Genomic DNA, 25,988 nt, shown 5'->3' with positions numbered 1-25,988 from the left:
TGACAGTTCTGCAGATCGAATAGAATTGTAGAGATGGAAGGGACGCCAAGAGTCATCTCGTCCGGCCCCTTGCAGTGCAGGAATCGCAGCTGAAGCTTCCCTGACAGAGGGCCATCCAAACATATTGTGTAAGGAGATCTCACAGGTACACTGGATTAAACAGGACTCAATGTGTGTGGTCTACAAAGGGGCTATACTCCCTCCCCAAGGGTTGTGAAGTTTTACGAAAGCTTAATTTACAACTGGCAAAGTGCAGCGATTCTCTCAGCTGTCAAATTTACCCAAGCTCCACTGTTTTAAGTGGAGGCATTGAGGCAAACCCTTTTGCAAAGCCAACACAGTCCCATGGAGAGTAATATGACTTACCTGACGGGAATGGCTTTAGGCACAGCGTTGATGTTATTTGGTTGATATTTGAGTTTGTCGGCCTGGACAGAGAACGTCTCCATTGTGTTGTCAAACTCGGACTGGGGTTGAGCTGAGCTGTGTGCTTTTATAACTGGCTGGGGAGAATTTTGAGATTTGGATGGCAACTCCAGCTTATGCAGATTCTCGTCTGGCAGGAGGTTATGGTTAAACTTTGGGCTTTCAAACTTGCGTTCAAACGGCCGGGCAGCACTTGTGTAAGGTTTTGTTGTGAAGCGATTATAAGCAGGGGTGACTGTCTTTGGGATCTGCTCTGTCCCATTCACTGGGCCTTTGTCAGGGAAACTTTTCTGAGGGTAGTAAGTGGACTGCACGGTGTCTTCTCGGCTGGCAGACCGGAAAGCAGCTGGCTTGTTCTGAGGCGGAGGCGGCTCGGGCTTGGACAGGGTGGAATTCTGAAAGTCTGACACAGAGTTGACTGCAACAAAACATGTTAAAAGAATTAAATACATGGCATGCCAAGGTAACATTTTTAGGTTTGCAAAATATTTCACAGAAACGGCTGCGTTCTGTGAGTGTACAAAGAAGAAAAAGTAGCTGTTACTGGGTGGTAGCAATTCATTTAAGAATCTCAGCTTTCATCTAAAAAGAGGTCTTTAGTCCTTATGCACTCAAAAGTATATGAATAGTTCCTGCTCAGTTCTCTGAAGTTAGAAGCATGGTTGACTGCAGATGTCTTTGGACTCACAGCTGTCCATGGAGGCACAGGTTAAATCCGTGTCCAGGGCAGCTGTGTACCAGCTCCATCTGGTACGTAGGCTGAGACCCTATCTGCCCGCGGACTGCCTCGCCAGAGTGGTGCATGCTCTGGTTATCTCCCGCTTGGACTACTGCAATGCGCTCTACGTGGGGCTACCTTTGAAGGTGACCCGGAAACTACAACTAATCCAGAATGCAGCAGCCAGACTGGTGACTGGGAGCGGCCGCGGAGACCATATAACACCGGTCTTGAAAGACCTACATTGGCTCCCAGTACGTTTCCGAGCACAATTCAAAGTGTTGGTGCTGACCTTTAAAGCCCTAAACGGCCTTGGTCCAGTATACCTGAAGGAGCGTCTCCTCCTCCATCGTTCTACCCGGACACTGAGGTCCAGCACCGAGGGCCTTCTGGCGGTTCCCTCACTGCGAGAAGCCAAGTTACAGGGAACCAGGCAGAGGGCCTTCTCGGTAGTGGCGCCCTCCCTGTGGAACGCCCTCCCACCAGATGTCAAAGAGAACAACAACTACCAGACTTTTAGAAGACATCTGAAGGCAGCCCTGTTTAGGGAAGCTTTTATTAATGTTTGATGTATCATAGTATTTTAATATTCTTTTGGAAGCCGCCCAGAGTGGCTGGGGAAACCCAGCCAGATGGGCGGGGTATAAATAAATTATTATTATTATTATTATTATTATTATTATTATTATTATTATTATACTAGACATAATAATAATGTCTAGTAGTCAGGAGCAAGGCTTCAGTTCTTCACCTATGTCTGACAGCAACCCTCCCCCCCCCAATCACTGACTGCCCCAAATAAACCATGAGTAGTAAAAATTGTAGAATTATTCCACAAGAGGCATTACGTCAGTTAGAATAGTTAGAATAGTTTTCATTGCCCAGGCAAAGAATTTAAAATGCTTATGAGAGGCATTCTTACTATCCACAAGTCTGGAGGTGTTGTGCATTTATTCAGCCTTTGTTTAGTCTTATATATTTGAAAAGGGAAACTATTAAATATTTTCTTTTTTAAGAAAATCTAGGTAAAGGTACCCCTGACCATTAGGTCCAGTCGTGACCGACTCTGGGGTTGCGGCGCTCATCTCGCTCTATAGGCCGAGGGAGCCGGCGTTTGTCCACAGACAGCTTCCGGGTCATGTGGCCAGCAAACCAGAGTAGCGCACGGAAACGCCCTTTACCTTCCCGCCAGAGCGGTACCTATTTATCTACTTGCACTTTGATGTGCTTTCGAACTGCTAGGTTGGCAGGAGCTGGGACTGAGCAACGGGAGCTCACTCCATTGCGGGGATTCGAACCACTGACCTTCTGATCAGCAAGTCCTAGGCTCTGTGGTTTAACCCACAGCGCCACCCGCGTCTAGTAGTCAGTAAAAGATTCATTAACACAACTCCCATACAGTAATGCAGCCCCTCCCCAAAAGAAACAGCAAACATGAGAAATGCACTGTCAACATCCAACATCTTGCAAGGGACACCCACTCCAAATCTGCTTGGGGCAGGACCCCTTGATTGTCCACAGCTGATCTGGAGGATACGTGGGGAGCTGCAGAAGACATGCTGTTGCCCTAGCAGATCTGTTCTTCTGAAGAGCAGCCACCGTTGGATGTCACCCCATAAAACCAGCCGTGAGAATAGGAAACTCAAATCAAATCAAGACAAGGCCATTCGTAGCCAGCTAAATCTCAGAAGCCATGTAGCCAGTTTAAATTACACAGGACCACATCATATTTTACCAGAGAGCCCCCCACCCCAGTCCCCTCGACTCAGAAACACTAGTGGTGCTTTTCCTAGTTGTGCTTTGTTTGTTGGGGTTTTCTTAAACTAGGGCTGTTTAGTAGTAGTTGTATGACCTGAATTATTGCTCCCTTCGTAAACTAAGTTTCCCCAAACGTTTCAATAAATCAAGCCTTGAGGCTCCTCTCCTACCTTCCGCAAGTGTGGACTTGGGCTGCAGAGACACAATGGGGTTATTCACAGGCTGCGGCTGGGTGTACTGCCCGGGGGGTGCAGGGGGAGGGGCTGTCACTTGAGGAACTGGCTCATAGCGCTTTTCGCCAACAGCCCTGTCCAGAGGCTCCACGTCTACTGGCTTCCCCCTGTTGGGATGAAAAGAGAAATAAGTCAGCTACAGGGTTCTCTGTTGCTGCTTTGCCTTCCAAGTGATATTTGTGGCTATTCCTTACAGTGACTTTTAAGAACAGTTTTTCTGGTGAATTTCCATGGGCAGGCTGGGGTTCACTTAAAGTAGGGGTGCTGACCTTGTGTCTCCCCACGTGATGCTGGACTACAATTCCTATCAACCCCAGTTAGCACAGCCAATTGTGAAATTGGGTGGGAGTTCTAGTCCAGCAACATCTGGAGAACCACAGGCTCCCCATAGCTGCCTTAAAGCAAGGCAATCAGTCGACCATAATCCTGAATTCCTTCTTTTCTTCCAAGATAGAGATAAAACCACTAGGAAGAGGTTACGCTTCTCTTCTTTGTCCATCTGTTCAGGTACAGGTCTGTTGAATGTCTAAGTGATGACAGAAGAAAAGATTTGCTCTTTCCTCCAAAGGTGACAGAGAGAAGCAACACAAGTCATGTAAGATGAAAAACAGGTCATGTCAGATGAATCTCTCTTTTTCTTATGGAAGCTTGGATGATCAGGGGAATGTTGTGGACAGTGCATTTTGATTTCAGTAAGACTTTTGACAAAGTCCTCCATAATATTCTTGCAGGTTGAACGAGGTGACTGTTAGGTGGATTTGCAGCTAGTTGGCGGACCGAACCCAAAGAAGTTCCTCGTCATCTTGGGGGGAAAATAGGTATCTGAAGAAGTGTGCATGCACACGAAAGCTCATACCAAGAACTAACTTAGTTGGTCTTTAAGGTGCTACTGGAAGGAATTTTTTTATTTTGCCTAGGGAGGTGGTGCACTCTCCTTCACTGGATGCTTTAGTTGAGAATCCTGCATTGCAGGAGGGTGGACTAGATGACCCTTGGGATCCCTTCCAACTGTACAATTCAATGATATTCTGTTGCACCTCTTGCTACAGCTGACAAGTGCATGAAGCATCATCTAGAAGCATAATTGCCACTGCAGAGAAGACCCGGCCACTGTACTCAGTTCCCAATAACTTCCAGACTGAATTATTGCAATGCCTTCCATTGCAACGCAGCCCCTGAAGACAACTCAGAAACTTTAGCTGGCCCAAAATGCAGGGGTTCCATTTAGAGCTCGTATAACCCATTTTAAAACAGCTGCACTGGGCCCAAATCAAGACGCTTGCATTAGTGTTTAAAGCCCTAAATGACTCAGGCCTCAAATATCTGAAAGATCTCCTCCTCCCCTACCCTACAGAACTTCCTGAGTTCAGGGATCAGCAAAGTGGCTCTCTTGGTCATTCCTCTGTTCTCAGAGGTGTGGGGGTAGGGTGGCCTGGGAGAGAGCATGTGGCCCCTAACTTGTGGAATTCCCTCCCCACAGGGGCTTGTCAGGCACTTCATTTTATTTCTGGTGGATGCTGTGAAGACATACCTCTTTATTCTGGCTTTTAACACTTGAGGTGTATATTTTTTGGAGTATATTTTTAGAACCCACCTTATTTCTGTTTTTTAATGTTGTGACTTGCCCCGGGACCTTAGGGTGAAGGGTTGGCAATCAATCAATCAATCAATCAATCAATCAATGAATGCCCAGGAGAATAGTTCTCAGGATGGGACCAGACTAACTGGGGGGCAAACTGCACAAATCTCGGAGGCTGTGTTAAGTAAGCTATCCTGCAACTGTGGAAGGAGATGCCTGCCTGCTCTTCTGTTAATGGTTAACAAAAATACACCTATGTATCTTTGAGTGCAAGACTGAAGTTTGCCTTCAGCTTCAACCAAGACCAGCCCCATCACTCCAAAACAGCTCCATCCCAGGTACAAGCAGACCAGCATTAGAGGAATGCAATCTCTTCTCCTGAAGCTTTCTTTCTACAAGAAGAGGATAAAGTACATGGTTATCTCTAGGTAACAAGGCATGCTTTTAAAATGGAGGAACATTTAAAGGTTGGCTGCAGGGGCACCATGTATTCTATCACCATGTGTCATTGTACTTGCAGCTCTCCAGTCAGTGAAATAGCTGGAAATGTAGAATCATAGAATCATAGAGTTGGAATAGACCACAAGGGCCATCGAGTCCAACCCCCTGCCAAGCAGGAAACACCATCAGAGCACTCCTGACATATGGTTGTCAAGCCTCTGCTTAAAGACCTCCAAAGTAGGAGACTCCACCACACTCCTTGGCAGCAAATTCCACTGTCGAACAGCTCTTACTGTCAGGAAATTCTTCCTAATGTTTAGGTGGAATCTTCTTTCTTGTAGTTTGGATCCATTGCTCCGTGTCCGCTTCTCTGGAGCAGCAGAAAACAACCTTTCTCCCTCCTCTATATGACATCCTTTTATATATTTGAACATGGCTATCATATCACCCCTTAACCTCCTCTTCTCCAGGCTAAACATGCCCAGCTCCTTTAGCCGTTCCTCATAAGGCATCGTTTCCAGGCCTTTGACCATTTTGGTTGCCCTCCTCTGGACACGTTCCAGTTTGTCAGTGTCCTTCTTGAACTGTGGTGCCCAGAACTGGACACAGTACTCCAGGTGAGGTCTGACCAGAGCAGAATACAGTGGCACTATTACTTCCCTTGATCTAGATGCTATACTCCTATTGATGCATCCCAGAATTGCATTGGCTTTTTTAGCTGCCGCGTCACACTGTTGGCTCATGTCAATTTTGTGGTCAACCAAGACTCCTAGATCCTTTTCACATGTACTGCTCATGTAGCAGGAACTGAAGCAGGGGAAGATGGGCAACTCTTCAAAGCCAGCAGGAGTGGGGAATGGCAGCTGTGTCCCCGTCCCCGCGACCCACAACCATCCCTCTTTACCACCATAGTGGCTTTGAGCTTGTCTGCAGTACTGTGCACAATGAGCACAATATTGCTTGTGGTTCTGCTCCCAGTGCAGCAGATGGCGCCATGACAGAAAAAGTGAAGCATGGAAGGTGAACAAGGAAGCAAGAAGCAGTGAGATCTGGGGGGATGAGGGCAGGTGGAAGGCATACAAGCAAAGTGCAACCTGGACTCCAGGTTAAAACTGCAAAGTCACTTTCACCAACACTCTAAAGCCTTATGCAAACGCTAACTGATGATTTAGATCCAGTCTTTATTTGAACCTAGAACCCCCAAGAAAGGGGTGAACCCATGCTTCAGGATGCAATGAACCTGGCCCATTTTTGCATGATAGATGGAAAGACTTGGCCAACTTCATGTTGCCGTCTTCCATTTCTGAAAGAACCTCATTTGAAAAGAAACAAATAGCTGCCTTGTCATTTTGGCTTCTGACTTAGCTCTGTGGTTTATGTTTAATAGTGTGTGCATGCACACACCCACACCCATACACAGTGTTCACTTGAAAAGAAATGCCCATATAAGCATATTTATATATGTCTATATCCCACATTTGCCCCCCCAGCCCTGCCAAGAGAGCAACTCCCCATCCCCTGGAAACCCTCCTCTCTGATGGGTTAACAAAGCTATACAGTATTTCTATTAGAATCTGCAGTTATTAGAGGGGGGAACCTTTGAAATGATAACAGAAGTGCAAAAGAGGGGAGGCTTACTTTGAAGGGTAGTTTGTGTAATTCAGCTGATTATGGAGATGGCCTGGTTTAGCAGGCTCAGCCAGGTGGCCAGCAGGGACCTGGGCAGCAGGCTTGTTTTCGTAACTCCGACGGTCGAAATAGGAGAGCTGCTTGCGATAGTATTCCTCATCCTCCTCAGGGTCGTAGTGGTTTGCCCGAACGATGTCCTCAGGGGGCTTTGCTTGAGGTCTTTGTGGTTCTGGTGCCCTAAACAGAAATATTTTTAAAAGTAAATGCTTAGGAAATTTTTGCCACTCATTAAAAAGGAACAAGGTTCTAGAACAGTGATTCCCCAAGCAGCCAGTGGGATTATCTAGGGGGTGGCAAGAGGCAATGGTGGGGGCACTGGGAGGTGTAAATCATATTCAGACTTTGAAAAGCTGGTATCACTGGCTAAAGTTCATTAATGTTGTTGAATTAATTAAACTAGTTTTTAATTGGATTTTGAACAAATGTGCAATTACTGTTTTGAATTTTATTGTGTTATTATATCCTTAGTGGATCAAGGCACAGGAGAGCAACAGGGGGAATAATGCTGAAAAGAGAGTTTGGGCAAGAAGATCACAGCCCTGTTTCACGCTGCTTTTTATAGGGAAGGCATTTGAGGATGAACTGTGAACGGTGGAAGGTGCCACTCAGGTTCTTGTGAAAGGACACAATCATCTTGTGGAGCAGTGTGAAGAGTTCTTTACAGCTGACGAGGTCAAAGGCCTTTGCCAGGTCTATGAAGTCGAATGATGTCGATTATTGACCCTGGAGCTCTAAAAATAAGCCTTGTCGGTGAGTGACTGTAATCTGCTGAGAATGACACGGGCAAAGGCTTTCCCTACAGTACTCAACAGGGAAATTCCACAGTAGTAGTTAAAGTCATGGCGGTCATCTTTGCTCTTGTAGAAGGTCACAATGCCGGAGTCGTGCATGCCTTGTGGCATGGCTCCTGCTTCCCAACACTGCAAGAGGAGGCCATGGAGCTGTGTCATGAGGGAGGAATCGATGCCAATTTTCAGAGCTTCCGTTGAGATTCCATCCTGTCCTGGGGATTTACCACACAGCTTGGAGCTGATGGCGTTCTTCAGCTCGTCATGGCAGGGAGGGACATCCAACTCTTCCAAGGCAGGCAGTTTGGGCACTGTCAACTGCTGTGTCAGCAACCATGTTTTCCCACATGTACAATTCTTGACAGTGCTCAGCACAAGCGGACGCCTTCACCTACCCCACCAGTAGTAAATATGTCTCTCCCAGATCAGTCTCTCCATCCAGCCACAGCAGGCGCTGTAACTCTCCAATGGTTTGACTTCCTACCTGAAGATGCACTCCACCATGGTCTCCCGAGACAGAAGGATGCCATCCAAGTGGTTTATGCAAACCACTATTCTGAACGATACTTTTTATGGGGGGGGGGGGTGTGTGTGTGTGTGTGTGTGCACTGGGGATGAGTTCATGGCACCAAGGCGACAGTGGCCTGAAAGGGTTTGGGAAACACTGGTGTAAACTGAGCTGCTACTAACAGATGTGGATTCTATACAAAGTTAAAAATTGGGCCATCACCTAATTGAAGACGCCTCAGTTGAAGTGTACTTAAGCCAATGAACAGACTGATTAAATCTGCACACATCTTCATGAGAGGGGGCACAGTGGCTCTAAAGAGGGGAGGGGCATTTGCACTGAGCCCAGGAGAGACAATGACACAGTTTGGCTCCCTGGCAATGCCCAGGTGGACTGGAGGAGAGTGGGGAAGGAAAACAGGGGTGGGTGTGTGCAAGCAGGGAAGGTCTGCTTCCAGTTTATAAGCACTAGAAAACGCTAGAGGAGGTAGTGTGTGTGAGAGAGACTGGGGGGAGGGGAGGGAGGGAGGGAGGGGGAGAGAGAGAGAGAGAGAGAGATGGGATGACTTACAGGACAGCAGAAGACTGAAGTTGTGTAGCAGCTGGAGAAGAAAGAAGACTCCAGGAACAGCTAGCTGGTTTGCAGGGCTGGGCAGTCCCCAACCCTCCCTTATGATGAACTGGAGCTCTGAAGTCCAAGGGCAGAGAGACCAGGAGCAGCCCCAAGCCCCACCCTCTGACCTGAGAGGGAGCTCAGAAAACCCAGAATAGTCATGGTCTTGTGCAGAACCCCACAGCATATTTTCTTCTTTTTTTAGATGCCACACACATCATTTATTAGTTTATTTTATATCATTTTCTACACCACCTAATGCCCAGAAAGGCTTCTAAGCCGTTTGTGGGCTTGTGAGAACAGCCTTCCATTTTAAAGCTGCATCTCTGTGCTTACCTGTAAGCTGGTTTGTCATGCTCATATTGATTTTGGGAGACTGTTTTCAGACCACTCATTGGGGCGATATTAGGTTTAGGTGCAAGCTCTGGAGGTTGCTGAAAAGGACACACACATAAAGACCAGATTAGAACAACTGGGGAAAAAAAGATAAAATGCTAACACTCTAGTACTATCATATACAAAAGGCATCCTCAGGCTGGATTCATATAAAAAGGAGCTTGACACAGCTAAAGTTTAACCATTTTAAGGTACTGATGCTTAGTTCAGTCCATTTCCATTCCATGTTTGTTTCATACACTTGAGTCTGTTCCTGCATTCTGTGGCAATTTTTCAAACACACACACACACGCATTTAAATTGTACACATTTTGTACTTTTCTCAGAAAACACACATTTTCATGCATTTCCTCATTTTTTAATTCAGAGATTATTAACTGTGTTCTGATTTGCATAGAAGCCTGGAAACTGATAGTTAGGTCAGTTTGCTTTAAAATGCAAATTCTGGATTCAGGGGGAATGATTTTAGGACTGAAGAATGTAAGAATGGGCTGCTGGATCAGGCCAACGGAGGCCCCTCTGGTCCAGCATCCTGCTCTCCCCATGGCCAGCCAGGCGCCTGTGGGGAACCTGCAGACAGGACCTGAGTGCAAAAGCTCGCCAACACCCGGCATTCAGGAGCACTGCTGCCTCCAGCTGTGGCCGTAGGGCACGGACATCACGGCTAGCAGCTTCTGATAGCCCTCTGCTCCATGAATTTCTCGAATCCTCTAGGTTGGTCACTATCACTGCCTACTGTGGGAGCAAGTTCCATAGTTTAACTATGCGCTATGTGAAAAGGTGTTTTCCTTCATCAGTCCTGAATCTTCCAACATTTGTGGACAAGTTCTAATGTTATGGGGGGGGGGGGAATCTGTCCACTTTCTCTATGCCATCCACAATTTTACAAACTTCTATGCTGTCATATTTTACTTGCTACTTGACATTATGCTACTGACAGTTTTATTTTCAGTTCCTTTCCTAATGATCTTCAGCATGGAAATTGCCTTTGTCATCACTGCCACACATTAGACCTCTGTAATTCTCACAAGAATTCTGTAAATTAGGCCCAGAGTTATTGCTCTGGGAACTTTTGTGGTAGCAGCACAGTGTTGACATTCTTCAAATAGGTTAAAAAAGTCACTAAAGCTGAAAACGGATTATTGATCCCATTTCTAGATCACACACTACAGTGGCCTTGTTTGTTTATCACAGAAAACTATCGCTGATGATCTACCGCGAACACACCCAAGGAGGCAACTTCCGATACACAGCTGCTGGTCCAGCACGAAAGGAAGGTGTGCCAGCAGGTGGAATTGCCAGTAGTGGGCCCCTTGCTGGGTTGTGGGCCCTCAGCAGATTCCCAACCACACCAGCTGCTGATGCCAGCCTATACTCCTGCTAAAAGCATCAGGTAGCAGGTGACAGCAAATACTTCTGTCTGAGAACCTAGACAGTCAACGCCACCCACAATAGAGAAGTGATAGGCTAGAATGATGGACCATTCTCACTTGGTAAAAGCATCATGGCAGCAACACCATTCATTTCCTGGTATCCATCAGTTCCTAAAGGTTAGGTGCGGCTAAAGTGCTTCAAAGTGAGTGTGCAGTCTATTAAAGTAACCCCACAATGTCCTAACTGTGGACAACAACCATTCAGTGTCCCAGGAAAAGGGTAACACCAGGTCCCAGAAGGCCCCAAGGCTGTGAAATTGGCAGATCTGGAGAAGGACTCCTTCATCCATGAGGTAAGTGCCCCATCTCCATTAAAGATTCAGCTCATGCCAACTAAGTCTTGTGCAAGGACCACAGAGGACTGACAACAGTTGCTAAAACAAGCCCACTGAGCATTTACCTTGACTACTGGAACATCATTGGAGTCCTTAATTTTTTCCAGTGATGACGATCTTTTGTTTTCAAACATTTTAACCCTTGTCAGCACTGATTGCGGCTTCATGGCTGGGTCATCTTCTTCCTCAGCTGGTTCGGTAGGCAGTGGTTTACTGTTGGCAGGCAGAACTTCTGGTTTACTTTGCAATGGGAGGGGAGGGTGTGCACCCGCCGTGCTGTGAGGAGGCTCGTACTGTCCCACTTTTGCGCTGAACCCTTGCGGGGGGCCTTGCTCAAAGCCTCTGGGCTGGGGCTCAAAGTAATGCTTGGGCTCAGGGGATCTGGGCACGGCTGGGGGGAAGGCTTGAGTCTCTGTTTTGTATCTCCCGTGAACCTCATACGCAGCAGGGGGTTGCTCTTCATACCTCAGCTGAGTGGCGCTGAAGTTTTTAGCTGCAGGCTCATAGCGGGGCCTGTTGTCGTAAGCCAGGGGAGGCGGCTCTTCAAAGCGAGGTTGTGCTGGAAAGTAGCAGCTGTGTTCTGTGCTCTCTTCTATGTTCTGCCGGGGATCAAACTCTCTGGGAGGTTGGTTGCTGTAAGGTGGCCGGGGCTGATAGGGCTGGTTCTCATCGTAATAGGTCCAATGGTCATCATAGGGAGGGACACGCTCCTCGTAATGAAGACGAGGGTCGTAGCCACGGGGAAACTGGTCCATGTAGTTTGAGGAGTCATACCTGTAGGCCAGTGACTCATAATCTCTGCTAGCTTGCTTCTCTGTGTACTGAGCCTGAGGGTCATAGGTCGGATTGGAGTCCTTCTCCTGCCTCTGGGCTGGCTGCTTCAAGACATAGTTCGGCCGAGGGGCTTCCTCATTGCTGAATGGGTCCTTCCTGTACATCTGTAGAAAGAGAGTGGTTTGCTTCAGGTGCACGAGCAACTGAGACCATGAAGAACTAACAAGTCGAAGGAAACCTACAACCACAGCTTACCCGTTTTAACTAGTACCCTAATCGTAACTGATTAACTGCATGAGCTTTAATTAATGGATTAAGTAAAAAAAAAAGCACACTTCATTTTTAGACGCAGCAAACATCTGGGCTGCAACATGCATAACCTTGGAAGAGGCAATTCCCCTTCACTTTTTCCATACAGAGGAGGAATTGAATTTTAAGAAGCCGCTTGCAAGTTTTGGCTTTGGTAAGTACATGTAAAAATCTGCCTAAGTATTCGTAAAAATAAGCAAAAGGAAGTTGCCCAATTTAATCAGCAGCATTAGCTTAGCTGCCCAAAGACTATTTGATTAATCTAGCCCAGGGGTGGGGAACCTGAGCCTCGGGGCTGAAGGGGGTCCTCCAAGGGGCTCTATCTGGCCCTTGGGAGTCTGCCCAGGTCACACACCTCTGTGCCCTTCTGCCTGGCTGCAATGTGGCCTTTGACTGTTAGAAGGCCTCTGGCTTGCCTGGACGGAGGGGGACAGGTGTAAACTTGACATTCAGGTGTGGCTCGAAAGCGTCATCTGTTGCCCTGCCCACTTTCACCTCTGGCTCTGCCCCCCCCCCCCCCCGGGATGCTGCCCTTGGAGGGATAATGGTTCTCCTCCCCTCTCAGTCTGGACGGGGTCAGGAGTCCAAATGCTATCCAGCCCAAACCTTGGCACCAGCACCCCAATTTAATGCACTCATTAATGCTGCTGGTGTCTGCAAAGCTTCCCCCAACTTTTTGTTTCAATTCATTTGACTTTGGGCCTTGGTTCAACTTCCTGCCCAACATCTGGGTGCCACAGTTCACCATTCCCATCTCAGGGTCCACACTTATGATGAGACTTTATTCTTGAATTACTCATTTTGGGAACTGTTTGAGGATCTTTGGCTTATCCTGACACATCCAGCCAATAAAAATGCAAAAAACCGAACAGTTTCCATTTAGTATACAGGAAGGCCATAAAGAACAAAACAGAGGCAGATTTAGAAGACAGAATCACGTTTCTCTGAAACTAATGCAATGAAGAAGAGAAGGTTTAAGCCGCACACAAATGAAGTAAAAGTAAGCTTTGGAATGAAGTGGGCTTGCAACATCTTCTGATTTATGCATTCATTTTCCAGCAGAAATAAGAAAGGCAACTTGAACTCATGCAACAAAGCAAAACCAAGAGTTAGATTTTTATTTTTATTTAAAAAAGCAGCAGATAAGCTCCTTTTCAGGCTGCACAAATGCTCAATGTGAGGGAAATCACAAAGGGGCACCTTTAGTAAGGGTGGGGGTGGGGGCAAAGCAAGAATGATCATGTGCAGAGTGAATCCGTGCAACATGACAGCACAGGCAGGAGGTACCTTTGTTGGATCTATGTGCGGCGATAAGGACGGCGGCTCTGGTTCTCTGAGCATTATGTGAGGTGCCTCAGTGCCAGGTGTTCTGAGGGGGCCAGCCTGTGGTTGGTAAGAGTTGTAAGAAGCCATGCCAGGCTCCTCCAGCCTGACATTAGTGAGACTTAGACTGGGGTTAACAGCAGAGGTTGATGAGGCTGAAGGGTTTGTTTCTGGCGACGGGGAAAGGTAGGGGGCTGCAGGTGAGGCTTCTGCTTTCTGTGAAGTGTTTAAAATATAGTTTTTGGTAAAGCGGACATATTTTCCATTCAAAAATCATATTAGCCACAACCACCCAACATATTTAATTGCAAAAAATCAAGTTGTACACCAGAACTGAACTGTTCTTCAGTACGACCGTAGGGTCCTCGATGTTGCTGAACTCCAGCTCCCATCAGCCCAAGCCAGCATGGTCAGTGGCTAGGGGATGTGCTGGGTGTAATCCAACTACATCTGGAAAAACATTTTGGGGGACAGCTGCTTCCATAAAGCTAAACCTCCTCTTTGGAGTACACGACTATACCAAAGTTTATGTAACCCACATCCTATTTGGCTAGCCAGAGAGAAAAACAGGGCATCTTGTAAAATTAACAGCAGATTGACAAAAGATGACAGCATTGGCTCAAAATTTTAGGGGTCCCTTGGGTAAGATGTTATCCGTGGCACCTCTCTCCAAGTGTGCTCACCTCCTTGTTGCCATCATCACAATGGGAACCACTGTCCCACTTGCCATTGTCACATTTGCTTACTGCCTCTGGACCCAATCCATGCCACACCCCAGAAGGTGAAAGCAAGGCAAGGAGAAGAAGCTGCTGTTCCTTGTTACTCTCATCACTGTTCAAGTCAAGGCTGGGGAATTTGTGCTCCAACCAGATCTGTAGTTCCACAACTCCTATCAGTCCCCAGCACTTGCCAAGCTGACTGGACCTGATGGGAGGTTCAGTCCAACCATGTCCAAAGGGCCCATTTCTTATTCCTTAATTGAGCCACTTCAGTGGCCTCCACCTTCAAGTGCGTGGCATCTGCGCCCAACCACCTCTCTGGAGTCCGACCACATTGGGAGGGCGCCATGTTGTCTACTCCTTTGAATCATTCTAGAGGCCTCTAGCTAGGAGATAAAATTCATTTGGAATTCATATAAGGCTAAAGTGGATTCATTTTTAGATTGCTCATGCCCAACTCTTGAACAGGCACCATGGTTATTTTTAAACTGAATTTCCATCTTTTTCCAAATAATTTCCTTTTTGATGGGGAGAGGTGGGAAACAATCTCATGTTCTTCTAAAAGTGCTGATCGTTTTATTACTATTCTTTATCTTTTCTTTTAAAAATTATTCTCCAATAAACCAACCAACCAACCAACCAACCAACCAACCAACCAACCTGAAACAACAGGAACGCACTCTCAGAGACATGAATCTTGCAATATCATACTTCCCATCCCGTGGTGAAATTGTGTGCACTATACAGTCATACCAGCCAAATAATTCTAGAATATTTCCCTGCAGTACCAGTTACTGAAAAGGTGTCTTGTTTTCATTTCCTTTGCTATTCTTATTTCTGGGGTTAGCGTCTCTGCTAATACTAGTTGCCAGACTTTCTTGTACCATGAAGCCAGCATGGGAGTCATGTTCTTTAAAAGTGCTGATCCTTTTATTTATTTCTTTTTAAAAAGGCAACTGAAGAGCATGTGCCCCCCCTCAACAACAGAAATGCCAACTATGTGAATCCAGTGTTCAAATGGTAGAGACCCACAGGGCTTGCAAAACGAAATGATAGCTATTCAATGCACCATTTAGAAGGCAATGCTCCTAAACACTCAATGCAGTTTGTGCACACACACAAACAAACAAACAAACGGACCGAGAAGGAGAAATAAGTGGCTAAGGCAGAGTGAAAACCAAAAAGCTATGAAGACCAACTGGGACCACATTTTACGCATCCAAGGGAGAAAATTGCTGGGCTTTGTATGTAATCTTATTGCTTAAAACCTGCAGGCAAGTATTTCTTCCTTACCGGTTGAGCAGCACTTGTTTTAAACCCAGGAGACTCTATCCGGTGGTTTGGTTGTGGTTGAGCTTGAGCGGCAGCATAAGGAACGTATGCCTGACTATCATGATGTACCCCTGATGTATCTTCTCTTACGGGTTCAGAGGACCGCGTAATGGCTGATTCAGGAGGAGTCCCGACATCGTCGTTGAGCGTCTCGTCCAGTTCCTGGTCCGTGTAGGCCCCGCCTTCTGTGTCTGTGTCCTCGTAGTCAGAGGTGTGTCTGCTGTCTGTGCTGTACATGGAGTACTCGCTGCCTGGAGCCGACAGGTAGGACAGGCGATCGTCGTGGAGGTCGAGGTCGTCGCTAGTAGCACCATCTGCCTGTGTCAAACACATGAGGGTTGGGTGTTTACATGGCCCGGGGTAGGGGGGGAGGAAGAGTTGCTGTTCTAAATTCTAACACCATGTCTTTCTGTGCAGAATGAAGATTAACTCGCCTGCACCTGAATCTTAGAGAAAGAGATTTCAAAGGTTACAGACCACTAGGAGGGACCTCAGCTCAGCTGTACAGTGCACAGGCTTCACATGCAAAAGGCCTTGGGCTCGATCCCTGGTGCCTCCAAGAAGGGCTGGGGAAAACCTGCCTGAATCCCTGGAGAGCTGCCGCTGTCAGTCAGTGATGACAATGCTGAGCACGGAGGAGGAGTGGCTTGACCTTATCACAAGGCAGTCCCTATGATCCTACCAGGATGTGTAGCCTTCTGGTTTGTTTTTTTATGAACATATTTCCATGATCTAAAATATCAGCTGACAGGATTTGGGCCACAGATAAGGAAAGGTAACGGGGCGGGGCGGGGGGGGGGCTAATGACACCTGACACCTCCTCCTCCATCCTGTACACTGGTGCAGTGAAGGCAGAGCAAGGAGGTAAGTTTCCCCTGTCCCAGATTCCCAGAATCCCCTCAGCCAGTTGCCAAGTATCAGCGGCCGCCATGGAAAGCAACCGAGAACCCACATTCGCTGTCCTTGCTGACTGCTACCAGACTGGTGGTTACAGTCACCAACTCTTAAGTCTCATCTTGGCTTTCCTCTGTCCCACCTCCACCTTTTTTAGCGGCAGCTAAAAAAGCCAATGCAATTCTGGGCTGCATCAATAGGAGTATAGCATCTAGATCAAGGGAAGTAATAGTGCCACTGTATTCTGCTCTGGTCAGACCACACCTGGAGTACTGTGTCCAGTTCTGGGCACCACAATTCAAGAAGGACACTGACAAACTGGAAAGTGTCCAGAGGAGGGCAACCAAAATGGTCAAAGGCCTGGAAACGATGCCTTATGAGGAACGGCTAAGGGAGCTGGGCATGTTTAGCCTGGAGAAGAGGAGGTTAAGGGGTGATATGATAGCCATGTTCAAATATATAAAAGGATGTCACATAGAGGAGGGAGAAAGGTTGTTTTCTGCTGCTCCGGAGAAGCGGACACGGAGCAATGGATCCAAACTACAAGAAAGAAGATTCCACCTAAACATTAGGAAGAACTTCCTGACAGTAAGAGCTGTTCGACAGTGGAATTTGCTGCCAAGGAGTGTGGTGGAGTCTCCTACTTTGGAGGTCTTTAAGCAGAGGCTTGACAACCATATGTCAGGAGTGCTCTGATGGTGTTTCCTGCTTGGCAGGGGGTTGGACTCGATGGCCCTTGTGGTCTCTTCCAACTCTATGATTCTATGATTCTATGATTCTATGATTCACCTCTCCTGCTCAAGGTGTCACGTGCTGGGGATGGGATCCTGGCCAGTTGTAATTAATGAGCCATTGTTCTGGGCAAGACTTAAGCATGCGTAATCTAATTAAAGCTTATTCTTCTCTTTTCTTCTTTTCCTTTGCTCTGAACAACAAAAGATGCAAGCGTCATCCATCACCCTGGCTCTCAATGCTAGTTCTCAGCACCTTTCCTTGTAAAGCTCAGAGTTCAAAAACACTTAGAATGTTAAGGATTACGTGTTGCTCAAGTTTACTTTGTTTGTGTCCCTTATTTTGCAGGGTCAACACACTGTCTGAACTCAAAACCCCCAAAGTAGTCCTAACACAGGGAATGAAATTAAAAGTAAACCAATACTGGAATGACAAATCACCCCAGCTATACTCGAAGCAATTGGATTGCAAATTAGCTATTACTTCTCATGACAGATCTTTGAATTGCAATGAATTGCTGCCCTGAAAATGTCAGTTCAATATATATTAACAGTCATCCAAAAAAAGAAAAGAAAAGAAAAGAAAAGAAGAAAGTCTTACATAATACACAGAAACTAGTGAAATGCCTGTCAGCACTAGAAAGGCACTGGGTAAGCATGTAGGCAGTTTAGGGATTCTATACTGCAGCGGATGCTACGCCATACTAGGACAAACATTTGGGGTAGAAAAGGGTTTGTACAGAGCAAGGAGCTGCAAGGGGATCAATGGAGATCAGCACAGACACATCCTGCACTCTCCCAGGGGTCCCCTTCACAGAGGCTATCCCTTGCCCCTCAATTACCGGTATCTCCTCTTGCCTCTCTGAGAAGGCATAATTCAACCACTGGCAAAAGCTGAATTGTAGGAATCTGCAAACATCATTTGCTTCTTTTTCTAAGGTTCAGAGGAAGTGCCAGTCCTTAGGTAGCCAAAATGGCACCATCCATACACAAGAGAGGGCACCAACAGGCTTGAATAATTTCCTCTTTCAACAAGCCTTCTAAGTGGATAATGTTATTCAGGTTTGTATCTGCACTGGATTTGAAACTGATTTTATGCGTGTAATTATTGTTGGGTTTAAAAAATTGTTTTATATGAAGTTTTTTTGTATTTAGATTGCTTCTGTATCTGCAATTGGCTTAAATACATGTTTTATTACATTATAAATTGCTTCGAGATGCCTCACTAGAAGAAATTCATGAATCCATGCCGAAGACGTAGCTGAGAATAAGATATTGCACATATTATTCCAATACAAACCTTCCCATAACTTATTCAAAATTATCAACCCCAAATGAAAAGGCAGACAGGTCCATTTAAATGTCACCACTACACTGCAACAGCTTAGTGAACAAAAACAAAAATAGATTCCATACCTTTCCTTCTGAAACCCACACCAGCTGATTCTGCTGCTGCTGAATCGCTTCCTTAAGAGCTCCATACCAGCCATCGTTCATTGAATTCAAGTTAATAGTAGCTAAAAATAAGAATACAGAGTTTGAATGAGGTTTTGTCAAAACAACACCAAAACTCTGGAAAATGGCACTGTGTCTGGGGCAGTAATGTCTTTGAATACCAGCTGCTGGGAACTGCAGGTGGGCAGAGTGCTTTTGTGCTCAAGTCCAGCTTGCAGGCTTCACCTAAACATTAGGAAGAACTTCCTGACAGTAAGAGCTGTTTGACAGTGGAATTTGCTGCCAAGGAGTGTGGTGGAGTCTCCTACTTTGGAGGTCTTTAAGCAGAGGATTGACAACCATATGTCAGGAGTGCTCTGATGGTGTTTCCTGCTTGGCAGGGGGTTGGACTCGATGGCCCTTGTGGTCTCTTCCAACTCTATGATTCTATGATTCTATGGGCATCTAGTTGGCCATTGTAAGATGATGGTGCTGGATTAGGCAGGCCATTGGCACGTAGAACCTGAAGACAAGAGCACTTCCCTCTCCTGTGGCTTCCAACAACTTGTACAGTGGAACTTCGGGTTGCGGATGTAATCCGTGACGGAGGCACGTCCGCAACCCGCTGTGTTCGTAACCTGCAGCGCTGCGTCTGCGCACGCATGTGATGCGATTTAGTGCTTCTGTGCATGCGGTGAAACCTGGAGGTAACCCTTTCCGGTACTTCCGGGTTTCCCGTGGTCTGCAACCTGAAAACATGTAACCCGAAGCGTTTGTAACCCGAGGTACCACTGTATACAGAAACATTACAGCCTCCGGCTGTCGGGACAGAATAACCATTATCCTCCATGAATTTGTCCAATCCCCTATTAAATTTTGTTGTAAGCACATAGTGAAAGAAAAAATAATGCATTGTTTCATTCATTCCCTCCCCATTCCCTCCTCAGCCTTCTTCTCCGCCCTGGTGCCCTCACCTGTGAAGAGGTGGTGGTTGTTTTTCCGTAGCTTGTGGGCCCTCTCATATAACTTTCTGGCACTTTTCCGGGATTCTGGGCAGAGCCTCATCCTCATAGTTTTTACGCCCTGCTTTGAATCAGGGTTCAAGAACACCACAATGGGATACCACTGTGCGTAATTCAGACGGTCCACTGCATTTGGAGTGACATCTAATAAGGCGTGCTTGTCCTGAGAAACAGAAAAGATTGAACAAAGCTGTCAGACAACCCAGGAAAACAAGCCTCCTAAAAGTGCGCATCATTAGGTTTCAAACTTGCCACCTTTAATCTAACTGATTCCACAAAAATCAATTATTTTAAACTATTTTCACATCTGCAGCTGTATTCAAGAGCAGAAAAATCAGAGGCAGGTAGAAGAGTCAATTACCAGGAAAGGGGAGGCAGGGGGAAGAGTGAAGCTGGAGACCTCGAAGATTAATTCTGCAGTCAACAGAGAATACAAAGGCAGATATGGGAGGTCTGAAAATGTAAGGATTTTTGAGAAAGGTTGAACAGAACAATAAAACAGCAGAATGATTTTAAGCTTTGAGTCCATCTTCTTGTTTGAGCCTAACCATCATTATAGATATTTAAAATTTAGAGTTCTCTAAGACAAACACTAAGATGCGGGTTACTTTTTTTCCAGATTGCTGTGTGAAATTCAATTCTATCTGAAGCATAGTTTATTAAGCAGGTCAAGGATTTAGTGTTGTAGGTCCTCAAAAATCTATACCACGCTTATCCTGCATATTTAGCAAGTGGACAGAAGAGGGGTTTTCTTTAACATTTAGCACAAGTGGCAGTTAAGTTCTTTCTGCAGAGAGGATTAGCTAGTCAATGAACATGCAAGCACACATGAGTAAAAAGCACTTTGGAAGGATACCATGTGCTGAACCTGGAAGGATACCACTGGCATTTTTCTTTGAAATTTACAAAGAACTACATTTGAACCTCATATGAAGGTCAGAGAACACCAAAAAGGAAGCAAGCAAGCGGGAAGCTGAGGTGCCAAATCCAAAGCTCAGCCAGGGGTTGCAGTAGCAAACTGGGAGCTCCAGGGTGTGGAAAGAGGAGGCTGATGGGAACTGAGGGCACCAGGCTGGGGAAGGGGGCAGGACAATTGCACAGGACCTGGCCACACAATTCTTGCCAGGATCTGGGGAGATGGGCACTTGGCAAGGATCTGTACAACGATCCCCACCACATGGCTGTGTGTGGCATTTCATCCTAGCGTCATCATGGGTGAAACCACAGAAACACAGCTTTCACACTGCAGCAGCAATGTCTAAATTACACCTTGCCATACCATGTCTTGCATTTCCCATACTTTCAGTAATTTGTGGCTAATGTATTCCTTAAAACGGTTTTATCATCTTCTGTGTTCCTGCATGAAAGGCACTACAATACCTGTTGACCCAGCAAGAAACATACAAATGAGCATTTACTCACTTACTCTGTCAATTATCTGTTTGATTGTGTGCAGACGAATAATGCCCGAACTACGCTGGTCTGTACCAGCATCCCTTGGTTCACTTTCTGTTAAAGAGAAAACAGTTAATCAACAGCTGTGGGTCAGTTACATGGAACATTTTTACTGACTGAAACAAGATTATCAAATTTCTTCTTTGAAAATCTTCTCCCTAGTTTTCAAACATCATTTTCCAAAGTCACTTCTTTCATGGTAAGGGCAGAACAGTATTGCTTATGCATTCTGGGGTGCTTAGCATAAGGCTGGGCAATATCAGCTTTTCAGCATCATGGTGTATTGCCAGCCAAACATCATGGTTTGGCGATATACCGCAATGTTGAAAAAACAAGATTCAGTGGCCTATGCCCGCAGGACACTGGGTAAAACTGCCCCAGCTCTCACCTCAAGAGCTGAGGCACTTTCACCAAGGCTCACGGACTGGGACAATGCAGCTTGTTTGTGCTGCTCAGCTGGGAGGAGGGACTGCCCCCCGCCCCAGCTGAGACAGTCCTGGTGCTCTTGTTGCTCAGCAGGAGCACTGGGGCTGCTTGGGGCTGCTCAGCTGGGGGGAGGGAACCCATGAACAGGGGCAGCACCGGGGCTCCTTTACCTGCTCACTGCAGGGAGCCGCAACCACACTCCCCTCAGCTGAGCAGTTTCACGGAGCCCCCACCACACCGCCGGCTTTAACTGCTTGACTGAGGCAAGGGCAGCTGCACACTCCTCAATCGAGCAGTTTAAAGACGCAGAGGGAGGAACAAGCTGTATCGGCGCCTCACCAATACAGCTTTTTTCTCCCTCCGCCCAGTATGAGGGCAAAGTGGGATGTCAGCTTCTCTCAGTGATATATCGCTGGTGAAACCACCACTGCTCGAGTCCCTCTATTGACTCCCTCCAGCAGCCTCTGCTAGTAGAGGGACTCAGGAGCGGTGGCGGATTCACCAGCAATATAGCACTGAGAGAAGCCGACATCACGGTCTGTTCCTCATACTGGTCCTGGGCAATATCATGATATATCTCCCAGGTCTAGCTGAATGTGCAAGAAAACTATGGGAAACACACCAGCTTTACTCTGAACCACACAAATACACCACTCATCTTCTTGCAGAGACAGCTTGAGCTGCTGATTAACAACTTGGTGGTGGAACATATGCTTTGTGTACAGAAGGCCCTGTGTTCTTTTCCCAGCACCAGCACTTAAAAAGGAACAGGTATGGGGAAACACCTCTGTCAGAGAACCTAGTGCTGTTGGTTACAGTAGACCAGGTGTGGGGAGCTATGCCTCTCCTGGCACTTTTGGACTCTAACTCCCATCATCCCCAGTCCACATGACAAATGGCCTGGGATGATGGGAGTTGAAGTCCAGCAACATCTGCAGAGCTGTTGGTTCTCTGGTAGTCAGCAGCAGGCAAGACTGTGAATGGTCTGACACAATAAAGCAGCATTGTTTCCAATGTCAGAGCATTTACAACATCTAGATATTCATGTGTGTTATATTTTAAAAGTCTTTTCTGCCACATAAATGAGGAAGCCACTGATAATACAGACACCTCATTTAACCTGCTTCATCACCATTTAAATATTGGCATAAGAGAGCACAAACTTCTCATCTATGCTCTCAAGTCATTGACTCCTCATATACAATGTGCCACCAGGATTGCATAATGCCCTCCGTGCTGAAATATGAGGGGCCCCATCAGCACTGGCATTCCACCGGCTCCTGAAGACACACCTGTTTAAGCAAGCACTGTCCTGAACTGACCTTGTGATTTTATTTTAAAAGGTTTTTTTAACTGTTCCAATAGTTATGCTTTTAAATGGCTTTATAGTATATTTTAATTAAGAATGCTTTAATTCCCCCATGGATCTGTTACTGCTTATTTTAATTATGTATTGATTTTAAAGTAATTAATGGCTTAGAAGCCATTTTGGCATATAAGTGGTAAACAGGTAAACAAATCAATCCTCTCTAATCCCAGGAATTGTTTTAAAACTTTGGTCTGCACCTGTAAGCAGGAGGGGGTTTAGCTGGGAAAACAGGACGTAGAAGACAGGCAAGGTGCTTACTTGCAATCTGATAAATATCTGGTTCTTCTCTTGCCAGTTTCTCCCGTGCAACATCTGCAATTGGTCCAAAGATTGTTACAGGCCTGAGAAATCCAGCTGGAATTAAAGGGAAATCATAGTAAGTCTTCTTTAAACAAAACAAAAAAAAACTACCAAGACATTCTTTGATGGCTTTGAGTGAGGATGGCTGTTTTTCATGACAAGGGCTGCACTGACCCATGGCTAAACCTGTGCGGACACATGGCAAAGTGGGTGTGGCGGAAAAACAAAAGTGGGTCTGGACAAATTTTTTTCTTTCAAAAGGCACATACTGGGGAGATCGGGGGAGGGGGCAATAACAGATTCACGGCAGGGGAGTATTGGGAGTAGTCAGTCATCTTTTAAATAAATAAACAAACAACAACAACAACAACAACAACAACAACAACAACAACAACAACTGACAGTAATGTCAATCTTAGTGTGCTACGAGTTCTGACATTTAAAGATGTTTACTTTTACAAAAAACACTAGCTGGCCGAAGAAGTGCTAGAAGTCAGCTGCTGTTTAGTAGGCACCGAAGTTATTTAATGTTAAGTGCCAATTAATGATGAAACAAGCTCTAGTTGATTACTGTAATCTTATGTGACCAAGTCCACCCAACCAAGCAGCCTTTTGTTTGGAAAGTGTCCCCTCTGCCTGGGTCAGCCAATTATCCCGACTGTTTCTTGCAAGGGCGTTAGGAGGCTGTTTCCCCACTTTTCAACCTAAAGCCCTCTCTTGGCCTCAGCAGAGTTTGCTCAGGGCATGCAGGTGCTTGAATTCCTGCCATGGCTGCTACTGGGGCAGGTGAAACCAATCAACCATTCCCCGCAAGGGCAATATAACAGGGCACCCAGATGTTACACGGTCAGCACACATATGCCAACGTTATGAGCTGAAGAGAATTAGGTGGTGGGGAAAACAGGCAAGCTTTTCTCTCAAAGCTTACCCAAGAAGGATCACACATTCAGAGCTGGTTCCATTATAGAGCCAAGGGGAATTTGTCCATTACTGAGGTATGAACCACCAAACCTTTACAGTACACTTTTATAGGGAAAAGATGCAAGGCAGTGTCACAGAACAGGAGAAAGAAGGTTTGCCCTTCTGGGTTAGGAGTTTGAAACAATGGGTTGAAACAAAAACATCAGAAGGGCAAGCCATTTCTTTGGAAGATTGGAAAGGAAACATCACAGGTATTAGTTAGGTTGGGGACTGGCCTAGGGAATAAAAGTGTTTACTTGAGCAAGCTGAGGTCTGGGATGAATGCAATCAGTTAGTGGAAATACTCTAAACCCACTCCTACACAACTAATCCCTTCTATTGTCCACATCTTCCAACTTTTCACTTCTGTCTGGCAAGCAACCCCAGCTGTTGGCTAAGGAGGGAACAGCAGCTCTAATGCTTGCTTTCATATTCCCTCCAAACTCATTTTTCCTTTTGTATCATGTCCATTAGATTAAGAGTCTTGTAGGTAGAAACTTATCTTTTAATGTGTGTACACTGCTTAGAAACTTTCAGGCTCTTTAGAACTGCAGTTGTAATCATCATCACATCACCATCTCTTCATGCTCTCTCCAACTGATCCTTCACCCTTATGTTAACGTTCTAAATGCCAAGCCATTTCCTTTCCCCTCCTTCCAAACACAAACCCTGAACAATGTTAATCACAGTAATATTTCCATTTCCTTTGAACCCCCACCTTCTCGAAGAACAACTCTCTCATATGCAGGAAACTTGGTCTGAACTGGCTGGGCAGAAAGGTCCTCTCTGCTTTTCCTGAGGTTTCTTTTCGAGCTACGTAGGCCCCGAAACCTCCAGAAATCTGCACGGTCCCCACCAGCTGTCTTTGGAAGGGTGTACTGCACGCTAGCCAGCTGCTCAGCTCTGTGTGGAAGAAACAATGACAATGAACACTGAGACTGGGGGCAAACAGCAGCCTCACTTAGCTCCTAGACCTGAGTTTCCAAGGCTTTTCTGTGCATGTGCCAATTCACATACCAACTTTGGTTCCAGGCAAAGCAAAATGGTTAAATCCAAAAAGGATTCTGCTGTTTGCCCTATAGGTTGAAAGAGCTGCATGCATCTCCAGCATCTCCAATGCTTCATCTTCACACATTCAAAATACAGTTATGCTTATCAAGGGCAAATCTGTACCTTGCATATGTACTCTGAATTGCAGCTCTGGGAGCTTGAAGTTTGCAAATTGATGTTCTAAAGCAAAACTCTTAAATTAACTAGTCTGAAGTTTCAGCAATTCCATCCAAGAAGTTCAGCACAATGCAGGTTTACAAAAGCTTAGCCGTTCAGCCAAATAAACGCTTCTCCAAGAGCTATTCTGAAATACCTGTTTTTGTTGGGTATAATGCCTCTTTCCACCTCTTTGTGATTCTTGCCAATCCGAATAGCCAGCCAGGATCCAAGCTTGCCATTGTATAATGTATCCACCACTCGAAACACCTCTCCTTTGTTGAAGCTAAGCCCGTAGGGAGATTCCTTCTCGTATTCAAAATGAGTTCTTATATAAAATGAATCTCCTACATCTGATTCCACAATGCGCCGATAAACTGCAAGAATGGAATAAAAGCACAAACTTAATGCTTTCTAGCACTTACAGAAAACTATTATTGAATCAAAACAATAGATTTGAGAATAAGCTAAATTCTGTAGGTCAGAGTGGTGAACCTGTGGTTCCCCAAGTTGTTGCTAGCCTACATTTCCCATAATCCTTGACCACTGGTCATGCTGTCCAAGGCTGACGGGAGTCCAACAATATCTGGAGAGCCACAGGATCCCCATCCTACTGCAGATGGTTAAAAAACCTGAAAATGGCAAAAGGCATGATGGTTTTCAGCACTATCAGAATGTACTCGAGAACTAATTTGTATTGCAGTACCAGCATGTACCCATGGTCAGGGATGAACAAAGATCCCAAGTAAACATGCTTGGAACTCTTGAGACACTTCAATGCCAGGCACACTGAATTGGGAGCACAACAAAGCTAATTT

At 45.9% G+C, this 25,988-nt stretch overlaps 1 protein-coding gene across 11 annotated transcripts in view; it reads right to left on the bottom strand.

The window, feature by feature from the left end:
• TJP1 (tight junction protein 1) overlaps positions 1-25,988 on the bottom strand; it is a 354,744-nt gene that overhangs the window by 8,571 nt on the left and 320,185 nt on the right. For 9 of the 11 annotated variants that reach the window (XM_082198001.1, XM_082198004.1, XM_082198005.1 and 6 more), the window contains 13 exons: positions 25,328-25,547; positions 24,683-24,867; positions 22,963-23,058; positions 20,881-20,963; positions 19,407-19,617; positions 18,415-18,515; positions 15,335-15,691; positions 13,287-13,538; positions 10,982-11,854; positions 9,089-9,186; positions 6,794-7,021; positions 3,073-3,242; positions 367-844 (listed from right to left, as the gene is read on the bottom strand). In XM_082198001.1, coding sequence (XP_082054127.1) covers positions 367-844; positions 3,073-3,242; positions 6,794-7,021; positions 9,089-9,186; positions 10,982-11,854; positions 13,287-13,538; positions 15,335-15,691; positions 18,415-18,515; positions 19,407-19,617; positions 20,881-20,963; positions 22,963-23,058; positions 24,683-24,867; positions 25,328-25,547 — 3,352 coding nt within the window. The remainder of the gene's footprint in view (positions 1-366; positions 845-3,072; positions 3,243-6,793; positions 7,022-9,088; positions 9,187-10,981; positions 11,855-13,286; positions 13,539-15,334; positions 15,692-18,414; positions 18,516-19,406; positions 19,618-20,880; positions 20,964-22,962; positions 23,059-24,682; positions 24,868-25,327; positions 25,548-25,988) is intronic. The other 2 variants (XM_082198006.1, XM_082198003.1) reach the window with 1 other exon arrangement.

Source organism: Podarcis vaucheri, assembly GCF_965113315.1.
Source record: "Podarcis vaucheri genome assembly, chromosome: 14".
Taxonomy (NCBI): Eukaryota; Metazoa; Chordata; class Lepidosauria; order Squamata; family Lacertidae; genus Podarcis; species Podarcis vaucheri.
This window is presented reverse-complemented; position numbering and strand designations above follow the sequence as displayed.